Here is an 11,961-nt window from a genome sequence, read left to right as displayed (position 1 = left end):
CAACAGTTGGAGTAGAAGTTCATTTGTGGTTTTCAATGAGTTGAGTGTGAAAATCTCATTGTCACATTAACAAGAAAAGGATCCTTTTTGTTTGGCCTTGGTTTGATCAAACTGGGTCTTGGAGTCATATAGTGTAAGCAGATATTAAAACTGGGGTTATGAATTGTTACTTTAGTGTTCTTGGTCTTAGACACCCAAAAGACCTTGCCAAAAAGGACACATTGTTATAAGTACTTCTCATTATATCTGAAGAAAGGTCATCATTTTCTCCTTTTCCTCCCAGGTGGCCATTGAGGACCGCATCAGACAGCTGCATGAAGCCCACAGGGACTTTGGCCCGGCATCCCAGCACTTTCTTTCCAGTAAGTAGTTTTCAGCTTTCATTGCTTAACCTCTTCTTTGTATCTTAGTAGTTAAGAATTAAGACTTAAATCGCAGTCATATCTGCCAGATGTGTTGTTGTTAAGTGATGTCGAGTGGGTTAGTAGAGGTAAAATCATCCTGAAATATAACTTGGTAGATGCATTCAGAAGGTTAGGAAGAGGAGGGCGAGTTAGACCATTTGTCCAGTCTAGATAATACTTTTTTTTTTTTCCTGCAGTGTTTTCTTTTCTTCTTCTTTAAAAAAAAATAATAAAACAAACATTTTCATTGCAAATTGAGGGAAAATTTATAGAGCAGATTATCAGTTTTACATTCAACAAATCATATACTTTGCTTCATTACAATATTTGCAATCCCATCCATGTGTCATCAGTTGACAGTATTTACCTCTATTCATTTTAACGATTACATTCTTTCCTGTGTCTCCCTCTACCAACGTCTTTCTACCCCCTAGCCCATGAATGATTTTCACTCCACCTCCCCCTGTTACCATCGTAGATTATTTCTTGATAAAGAAAACCTTTTCTTAATTTTTTTTACAACATTGGTCTGAACAATATTTGTACTTTTATGATTGCCTAATTTCACTCAACATAATGTCCTCTAGGTTTAGCCATTTTGTGGGGTGTTTTTCAGATTCACCATTATTCTTTAACATTGTGGAGTTAAAGACTCCACTGTGTGTATGTATCAAAGTTTGTTTAACCACTTCTCTGTTGATGGACATTTAGGCTGTCTCCATCTTTTTATTGTGTCTCTTGCAGACCACATAGTGAAGGATCCTGATTTTTTAACTCATTCTCATAACCTCTGTCTCTTGATTGGTTCATTTAATCAATTTACTTTTAGTGTAATTATCAATAGTTATAAATTTATTGCTGTCATTTTGCTGTGTGTTTTCCTGTGGTGTTGCTGGTTTCTATGCTACATGTAATTTTTCTGGACCAAGTTTATTTTGTTTGTGGGTTTCCTTTTCCTTTTCATTTCTGTTGTGTTAATGTTGACTAAATCTTCTTGATTTTCCTCATTTTTTAATTTTGATGTGCAGGTGTATTAATTTGCAGAGTAAATTACAAGTGACCCAATAATTTATTAAGTTATTTTTCTATTTTAAAAAGTCTGTTTTAAGTTGTTCCCCAGGGAGCCATCAAGGCAAGTGGTCAGGTCCCCTCAAGGCAAACCCCTTCCAAGACTGAAACACAAATAGAATACACTAGCAGGCATATGGTCCTGCTGCTGACCACATTGGTCACCAATAAAGGGAAGAGGAGGAAAAACAGCAATGAAGTTGTGAACTAAGTCTGACCATATTCAATAGACTCCTGTTAACCTGGATTGAGACCTGGGGACTCCTAGGCCCAGGGTCAGGGACATGGCCCCAGAGGACTAGAATGGGATGTGAGCCATCCGGGTGAGGTGAGATGCACAAGAACACCCACACTTACAGATAGTACCCATTTGACCTGGCATCCATGGTTAGATGATCAGAACATGACTAGAGGAAGAAAGAAGAGGGAAGAAGAAAAAATAAAAGGAGTAACCCACTAACTATAAGTCAGTGATCTTGACCTATGCTTGTGGATGCAGTATGACAAAGGAGCAGACAAATCTCTACATTGAGGATTATTCCCACCCCCTTGGTATACAGGGTCAACAGGGAGGTGGAACTTAGACATTGGCTACCCGAAATGGGGGGACTACAAAGGCAAGAAGGCTTACAAGCTTTCAATAGGGAACCTAGATCCAGAGAATACAGGGAAAGGCAGAACCTCCACTGAATTGTTTCCAACCTGTCTGGATGGGGTTGATAAAATGTGAGGGGGAAAGGACTCCTGTGGTTCAAGAGGGAATGATTGCTATCAGATCTGACAGTGAGTGTTGGAAAGGTAAATGTAAATGTTTGCTAACAAAAGGAGGGGAGTGGCTGATTTTGCAGTCCAGGAGTGGAGATACCTGGAACCATCAAGGGAGAAAAGTGAAGTGTGGGAGAGGCAGTGACACTAGGGATGGAGACAGAGGCAATGACATGGACAGAAGGAGTGGCTGGGGACTCTGGGAGGGAGAGGAGTTGTGTGCTGGCGGTTGGGGGACCAAGAGTGTGGGGTGTACCCTTTGGTTGTTTGATGATGCATGCAGGGGATTGTGATCATTGCAATGAAACAAAGTACGGTAGGATGAATGTAAAGATGATGTTCACCCATGTAAATGAACACATAATTCACAATAAAAACTTTAGTAAAAGAGGTTTTGAACAGGGAAGTTGGCAAAAAAAAAAAGTCTGATTTACCTTAAAATCTGCTTGACTTCCTTGCCATTTGGAAGTCATGTATCTACACTATTCCCTCTATTTGCTTCATAGTTGACTTCATTATTAATTAATATCTCTGGTTCCATATTTTCAGCCCTGTTGGTCTGCTTTACTTTAAATACTTCTTTAACTGATTGTGTTCTGGGTGTTGCTGTCATGTGTAGTAATCACACGTTGTTGTCTGCTGTTCTTGGTTCACAGTCCAAAGAAAACCCTTTAGAATTTTTTTGTAAAACTGATCTGGTCATTAAAAATTCCTTCAATTTCTTTTTTATTAGGAACTATCTTAATTTTGCCATCATATTTGAAGGACAGCTTTGCTGGATATATGATTCTTGCTTGGTATTTTTTCCCCCCAATGTTTTGTATATATCATCCCATTGCCTTCCTTGCCTGTATGGTTTCTGCTGAGAAATCAGAGCTTAGTCTTACTGGTTCTCCTTTGTAGGTAACTTCATTGTTCCTGAGTTGATCTCAGATTCTTTCCTTGTCTTTGGGTTTGGAAAGTTTGGCTATGCTCTGTCTTGGAGATTTTCTTCTGTGATCCATCCTGTTTGGGTAGATTCAGCTTTTTGTATGCCTTTCTTCTTGATGTTAGGAAAGTTTTCTTCCAACAACTCTCTGACAGTTTTTTCTGTGCTTTTTATTGCCTCTTTCTGTTCTGGAATTCGGATCATCTGTAAGTTGTTTTTCTTCATGGTGTCTCATATAACTTAAGATTTCTTCCGATTTTTTCATTCTTTTTTCTAATTGTTCTTCTAGCACACTAGTATTGATTGCTTTATCTTCAAACTCACTAATACAAGCTTCCATTGGTTTGAATTTACTCCTTTGTCCTTTCAAACTATTGTCCATTTTAGAACTCTTAGTATTAATCTTCTGGATTTCTAATTGCAGGTTTTGTATTGTTTCAAATTTGTATTTGTTTTGTCTATTTGTTCTTGTAGTCTATTCCTGTATTCTTCTAAAGTTTTTCTGTATGCGCCTTACTTTCCTTACTCTTTTTGTCAATCCTTTGACAATACCTAAATATTATTCTTTTGAATTCTTTTTCAGTTATCTCCATTACTTTTTCTTCCTTAGAAATGTTTTCTGGCCCTGCATCTTGGACATTTGCTTGAACCATTCTCTCTTATTTCTTTGTGTGAACTAAAATTGTCTGTTGTTTCTCCACAGCATTGGGGTGTTGTTGTATTTGTGTTTACTTTATTACTATATGTTGATTAGTTCTTAAGTTCTCATCAACTGTCTTCTGTGGATGTAGTTATAGAAGGGAAATGTGTGCACCATTCTCACTTGCCAATCATGCACTTCAGTTTAGGCTGGTTTTGACTGATGTTGGCTACTGTCTATCTATTGTCTATTGATACTATCTACTGCCTACTAATAAGGTGGTGTGAGAGTTGTTATTGGCTCTTTCCCAGTGGGTGGAACACAGAGGGTACAGTTGTGTCTGGGCTGTATGGGCATTGTTGCTGTCTCCTGTCAGGTGGGAAAGAGAAAACCCCTTCCACACACACAAATAAGAAAACAAAATAGAACAAACAAAGAACCAACAATTAAAAGAAAAAAACTAATGAAAATAAAAATAGGTAGAAACCAGAAAGAAAAAAAATATCATAAATATAAATATAAAAGCAAAAGAGGGGCAGAGATATGGAGCTTTATAAGGGAGAAAGTGAAGGGAATAAATGATAATAATAATAAACCAAAACCTAAGAATAGCTAACAAGTGAAAAGAGGGAGTGTAAAATGGAACTACAGATGAAAAAAATAAGCAAGCATAGACAATAAGGAGGAATTGCACCCTTCCTGTCTCCTATGTGAATGTGTCCTGCCAGGCCACCTTCTCTGCAGACATTGCTCATGAGATGGTCGCACAGAGTCTGGCCGGCCATTCACCAGTCAGTCTCACTCTCTCACCATCCCTGCTCAGCTTCTTCTCCCAGCAAGCACTTGATCCACTTCTCTAACCTGTCCTCTGAAATTCAGGGTTCCTGAATTTTTATCTATGTCTGTTCCATTTGGTCTCTCATATCTTTGTGGTAGAGGGTCCATGTAGTGTGTCTGCCTAATCTGCCATTTTACCAGATGTCTCCATGGAGGTGCAAACTTTACTCATATTTTGGAGTCTTTATTTCTTCCTATACCAATTAATTCTTCAAAGTGGATAATTATATTTGCCTATTTCTATATATATCTATCTATATACCTAACTCCCTGTGTCTTTAAAGAATGATGTTGGAATCTGGATTAAGATAGCAGTATATCTACAGATTGCTTTCCATAATGTTGGAATTTTCTCAATTCCTGAACCACCACTCATCTATCACTGTGCTGTACTGTGGTGGCTTGCATGTCCTCTTTTTTGAGGAGGCAGCTTTTCTTCATTCATATTTTGAGTGCCTTCTAACCTGAGGGGCTCATCTTCCAGCACTATATCTGACAGTATTCTGAAGCTCTTCATCATGTTTCAGTATTCAATATTCTGACGCTGACAGTGTCCCACTGCTATTCATGATGATTTCAGTGACTAAATATTTGGAAATAGTCCATCTCTCCTTCTTCTTAGTCTGTCTTTGTCAGAAAGCTCAGCTGAAACCTGTCCACCATGGGTGATCCTGCTGGTATTAAAAATACTGGTGTTGTAGCTTCCAGAATCACAACAACACACAAGCCACACAGTATGACAAACTGACAGATAATTAGTGGCCTTTATATATACACATGTATAATTTATTCTCTAGAAAGGAGGAAATTTTGCATTGTCTCCATCCTTCTGCCTTCTTCCATCTTTGCCATTTTCTGGTCCTTTCCAGGCTTACAAATTTTCCATAATTTAATTGAAAAAAAAAATCCATACTCACAAATATTTTAAAGCCTTTGACTAGATCCTTTCATGTGTGTGTCAGGCTGATTATTGTCTTTGACAAGAAAAAAATCTTACAAGGTGGTGCTCTTCTCTCTTTATACATTGATAATGGATTAAGTAAGTTGTCTGATTTTCTTGATTCAATCCAGCTCTATTATCCACATGTGGTCTGGTTATATGAGCAGTATGCTTAGATGTTGCTTCCAAAAAATGGGTGAAATTAAATCAATATATCTATTTGAGTGGAGTTGGGACTTTTAGGAATGGCTCTAGAAAAATAATAAAGGCTGCAGATTTTTCTTTGTGCTTTTCTAAATCTCCCTTCTGCCTAACTCAGCTTGGTGGCAGCCATTGGATTCAATTTAATTGAGATTAAAGGTGATAACACACTAGTAAGTGACTCATAAATCATAAATAAAAATATTACTATTATGAATATTAATTGCTCCTCAGATACCGTGGACATTCATTCAGACTGTCTCCTTTTTTGCCACCTTCCCAAATTCCCATGTCTTCCCCATTAAAACCTATTCTCTGAGCATGATATGTTATACTCATTTAACCCAGGTGACAGGTAAAGTTTAATGTGTTCTTCTCCTGGGTTATTTGCATTTTAATAGGGTGAAAAGCCATAAGCCTGAGGAATGACTCTCAGGTGGTAGAGCAGCAACCATAAGCTCTGAGCTATGGGAGAAGAGCTTTAAGGGGCCTGATGGATCATCTGCACACACCTTTCAAAACATATTACATTGGTGCCCACTTCCAGAAAGGTCAGGCCTATAGACAGAGACGTTCATAAAAACACTGTTCTACCTGCCTCAATGGAGCCAGCCATAAAAACATCAATTTCCTGAATATTTATGTGAGATATCATTATCTATTTAGAAGCTTTGCTAGCAGATACCCCCCAAATTCCAATTTGGTTAAGGGATATTTGAGAAATAGAACAATGAGACTAAAGACAGTTTGTAGTTTTATTTTGTCCTTGTTTTAAATGACAGAAATAATGCATGTTTATTAAGGAAACTTTGGGCAGCAGAAAGTACAAACTGGAGAACAAAAATAATTTATAAACCCAACATTCAGAGATAATTCCTATCAAGAGGGTGGGTTATATACCCGCTGTCTTCTCTTGGTATGTGTGCATGTATGTGTGTGAATTCAGGGTTCTCTTTTATAATTTTTATTGTGAATTGAGTAAAGGTTTATAGAGCACATTATCAGTCCCACATTCAGCAAATCATACACTGATTGCAATCCCCTCCATGTACCATCAGTTCACGTTATTTACCTCTATTCACTTTATTTTTCCTCCTCATCCCTTACCAGCCCTGTATCTATCATTGAATGTTTCATCTACCATGAAAATTTGTTTCTTAACTTTTTATAACAGTGACTACATGCAATATTTGTCCTTCTGTGATTGACTAATTTTACTCAGCTTAATGTCCTACATTAAGTGAAGAGGACTTAAATATTTACTGATAAAGATCAAAGAGCACAGCCTTCAGTATGGATTGCATCTCAATCAATGTCAAGAAAACAAAAATCCTCACCACTGGACCAATAAACAACATTCTTATCAATGGAGAAAAGATTGAAGTTGTCAAGGACTTCATTCTTCTTGGAAAGAAATCAAACGATGTATTGAAATAGGCAAATCTGTTGCACAGGACCTTTTTAAAGTGTTGAAAAGCAAAGATGTCAGCTTGAGGACTAAGGTACGCCTGACCCAAGCCATGGTATTTTCAATAACCTCATATGCATGTGAAAGCTGGACACTGAATAAGGAAGACCGTAGAGGAACTGATGCTTTTGAGTTATGGTGTTGGAGGAGAATATTGAAAGTACCATGGGCTGCCAAAAGAACCAACAGATCTGTGTTGGAAGAAGTGCAGCCAGAGTGCTCCTTGGAGGCCAAGAGGGCCAAACTTCATCTCTCATACTTTGGACATATTGTCAGGAGGGACCAGGCGCTGGAGAAGGATGTCATGTTTGGTAAGGTGGAGGGCCAGAGAAGGATAGGAATACCCCTAGCAAGATGGATTAGCTAAGTGGCAGCATCAATGGGCTCAAGCGCAGCAAATGTGAGGTTGGCCCAGGACCGGGCAGTGTTTCATTCTGGTGTACATAGGGGTTACTATGAGTCAGTACCAACTTGATGGCACTTAATAACAACAACAAGGAAAACCAGTTAATACCACCATTATTAAAATTTATGCACCAACCACTCAAGCTAGTGATGATGAAATTGAAGAATTCTACCAACTTCTTCAGTCTGAAATTGATCAAATATACAATCAAGATGTATTGAAAATTTCGCTGATATCATTGCTAATGTCAGATGGATCTTGACTGAAAGTAGAATACCAGAAAGATGTTTACCTGAGTTTTATTGACCTTGCAAAGGCTTTCAATTGTGTGGATCATGACAAGCTATGGGCAGCATTGCAGAGAATGAGAATTCCAAAACACTTAATTGTACTCATGAGGAACCTGTACATAGATCAGAACCAGGGACTACTGAATGGTTTAAAATTAGGAAAGGCATGCACCAGGGTTGTATTTTTTCAAGATACTGATTCAGCCTGTGTGAAGCTGGATTATAGAAGAAAAACGTGGCATCAGTATTGGAGGAAGACTCATTAACAACCTGAAATATACAGATGATGCAACTTTACTTGCTGAAAGCAAAGAGAACTTAAAATATTTACTGATGAAGATCAAATATCACAGCCTCCAATATGACTTGTACCTCAATGTAAAGAAAATGAACATCCTCACCATTGGACCAAAACCAGCATCCATATAAATGGAGAACAGATTAAAGTTGTTAAAGACTTTATTGAAGTTGTTAAAGACCATCAATGCTCATGAAATCAACAGTCAAGAAATCAAACAACATATTACACTAGGCAAATCTGCTACACAAGACCTCTTTAAAGTGTTTAAGCACAGATTTCAGTTTGAAGACTGAGGTGTGCCTGACCCAAGTCATGGTATTTTCAGTAACCTCATATGCATGCTAAAGTTGGGCAGTGAATAAGGAATACAGTAAAAGAATTGATGGATTAGAATTATAGTGTTGTAGGAGGATATTAGAAGTACCATGTACTGCCAAAAGAACAAACCAATCTGCATTGGAAGAAGTACAGCCAGAATGCTCCTTGGAAGCTAGGATAGCCGGACTTCTCTCTTATACTTTGGACATATTATCAGAAGGGGCCAGATACTGAAAAAGGATATCATGATAGGTAAAGTGGAGGATCAGATTAAAAGAGATGGATTTGCACAGTGGCAGCAGTAATGGACTATGGCACAGCAATGATTGTGAGGTTGGTGTGGGACTGGGCTGTGTTTCTTTTTGTTGTGCATAGGGTCACCATGAGTCAGTACTGACTCAATGGTACATAACAATAACAAATAATATCTTCAATCTGAAATTGATCAAACAAGCAATAAAAATAAATTGAGAATTAATAATGATTGGAATTCACAGTTTGGAATCAAAGAGGGAGGATCAGTTCTGGAAAATATGGCTTTGGGGATAAAAATGATGTTGGAGTGACTTCTTCTTTGCAAATATCTTTTTTAAACAACATAAAAGATAACTATATACATGGATCTCACCAGATGGAATATACAGAAATCAATTTGACTGCTTCGTTGAAAAAAGACCAGTGGCAGACTGTGGAACAGGCCATTAATTGCTTATATGCAAGTTCTGGCTGAAGATAAAGAAAATTGAAACAAGTCCGCGAGAGTCAAAATGTGACCTTGAACACATCCCACCTGAATTTAGAGATAATCTCAAGAACAGATTTAATACATTAGACACTGATGCCCGAAAACCAGAAGATTTGTGGTATGACATTAAGATCATCATACTGGAAGAAAGCAAAGGTCATTAAGAAAACATGAAAGAAGGAAAATACCAAAATGGATACCAGAAGAGATTCTGAAACTTGCTCTCCAGCATAGAGATACTAATGCAAATGGAAGAAATTAGGAAGTAAAGGAGAAGAACAGAATATTTCAAAGGGCATCTGGAGAAGACAAAGTCAAATATTATAATGAAATGTGCAAAGACCTGGAGTTAGAAAACTAAAAGGAAAAAGCATGCTGAGCATTTCTCAAACCAAAATAACTTAAGAAAAATTTCAAATCACAACTTACAATATTGAAGGATTCTGTGGGCAAAATATTGAATGGTGGAGAAAACATCAAAAGAAGATGGAAGGAATACATAGTCACTGTACCAAAAAGACATAATGGATGTTCAACCATTTCAAGAAGTAGTATGTGATCAAGAGCCTATGATACTGAAGAAGTCCAAGGTGGACAGAAAGCATTGGTCTTTACCAAGACTCTGGGAATTGATAGAACACAAATTGAAATTTTTCAACAAATTGAGGCAGCACTGGAGGGACACACTCATGTATGCCATGAAATATGGAAGACATGTATCTGGCCAACTGATAGGAAGAGATCCATATTTATTCCCATTCCAAAGAGAGATAACCCAAAAGAATGCAGAAATCATCTGACAATATCATTAATATCATATGCAAGTCAAATTTTTCTGAAGATAATTTAAAAATGGCTGTAGCCGTACATTGACAGGAAGCTGCCAGAGGTTCAGGCAAGATTCAGATGGGGACGTGGAATGACAGATATCACTGCTGATGTCAGATGGATCTTGGCTTAAAGCAGAGAATACCAGAAAGATGTGTATCTGTGCTTTATTGACTGTGCAAAGGCTTTTGATTTTGTGGATCATGACAAGCTATGGACAACATTGCGGAGAATGAGTATTCCAGAACAATTAATTGTGCTCACGAGGAACCTATACATACATAGACCAAGAGGCTGTGATTTGAACAGAACAAAGGGATACTGAATGGTTTAAAATCAGGGAAAGTGTGTGCCAGGGTTATATTCATTTGTCAAATTTATTCAATCTGTATGCCAAGCAAATAATCAGAGAAAGTGGATTATATGAAGAAGAAAACTCATTAACAACCGACAACATGCAGATGGTATGACCTTGCTTGCTGACAGATAAGAGAATTTAAATTACTGATGAAGATCAAAGACCACAGCCTTTATGGGTTTTACCTCAATGTAAAGACAACAAAAATTCTTACCTCTGGACTAATAAATAACATCAAGATAGATGAAGAAAAGATTAAAGCTGTCAAGTAGTTTATTTTGGGGGAAATCAACCATTAACACTTATGGAAGCAACAGTCATGAAATCAAATGATATATTGCATTAGGCTAATCTGCTGCAGATTTAAACTGTTCAGGAGCAAAGAGGTCAGTCTGACGCAAACCACGACATTTTCCCTAGCCTCATATGCATGTGAAAGTTGGACAATGAATAAAGAAGACCATTGAAAAATTGATACATTTGAATTATGGTGTTGAAGGACAATGTTAAAAGTTCCATGGACTCCTAGAATAAACAAATCTGTGTTGGAAAAAGTACAGTCAGAATGCTCCTTAGAATCCAGGATGGCCAGACTTCATCTTTCATACTTTGAACATAATATCAGAAGGGGCCAGTCCCTGTACAAGGACATCATGCTTGGTAAAGTGGAGGGTCACTGAAAAAGAGGAAGACCCCCAACAAGATGGATTGGCACAGTGGCAGCAGCAATGGGCTCAAGTGTAGCAACAATTATGAGATTGGTGCAGAACCAGGCAATGTTTCATTCTGTGGTCCATAAGGCTGCTATGTGTTGGTACCGACTTGAGGTCACCTAACAAGTCTTCTTATTCATGAGTATGGTATATTCTTCCATTTCTGAAGGTCTTTTTTGATTTCTTATAGTAGTATTTTGTAAAAAAAAAAAAAATTTGGCATAGGCCTTTGGTTTCTCTGATTAGATTTATTCCCAAATATTTTATTTTTTGTAAATGGTATTGTTTTCCTGATTATCTTTTCATATCTCTTTTTACTAGTGTAAATCAATCCAATGATTTTTGCATTTTGATCTTGTACCCTGCCACTTTGCTGAATCTGTCAATAAGTTCCAATAATTTTCTTGCAGAGTCTTTGGGATTTTCTAAGAATAAGATCATCTCATCTGCAAACAGAGAGAATTTTACTTCTTCTTTGCCAATTTGAATGTCTTTAATTTCCCTTTTTTGCCTTATAGCTTTGACTAAGATTTCAGCACAATATTTAATAGGAGTGGTGATAAAGGACATCCTTGTCTGGTACCTGTTTGCAAGGGGAATGCCTTCAGTTTCTCACCATTGAGAGTAATGTTGGTTGTTGTTTTTTTATATATATGCCATCAATTATGATGAGGAGTTTTCCTCTCTATTCCTATTTCATTGAGTGCTTTTATCAGGAATGAGTTTTGGAGTTTTTCAAATGCCTTTTCTG

The 11,961-nt window shown here is 37.4% G+C and overlaps 1 protein-coding gene across 4 annotated transcripts in view; it reads left to right on the top strand.

The window, feature by feature from the left end:
* Window positions 1-11,961, top strand: part of LOC102838260 (dystrophin-like) — a 3,237,302-nt gene that overhangs the window by 2,895,151 nt on the left and 330,190 nt on the right. For all 4 annotated transcript variants that reach the window (XM_006870143.1, XM_006870144.1, XM_006870145.1 and 1 more), the window contains one exon: window positions 284-362. In XM_006870143.1, the coding sequence (XP_006870205.1) occupies window positions 284-362 (79 nt within the window). The remainder of the gene's footprint in view (window positions 1-283; window positions 363-11,961) is intronic.

This window comes from Chrysochloris asiatica, unplaced genomic scaffold (assembly GCF_000296735.1).
Source record: "Chrysochloris asiatica unplaced genomic scaffold, ChrAsi1.0 scaffold00139, whole genome shotgun sequence".
In the NCBI taxonomy this organism is placed as follows: domain Eukaryota; kingdom Metazoa; phylum Chordata; class Mammalia; order Afrosoricida; family Chrysochloridae; genus Chrysochloris; species Chrysochloris asiatica.
Note: the sequence above shows the minus strand (reverse complement) of the source record. Positions and strands in the feature narration are given on the sequence as shown.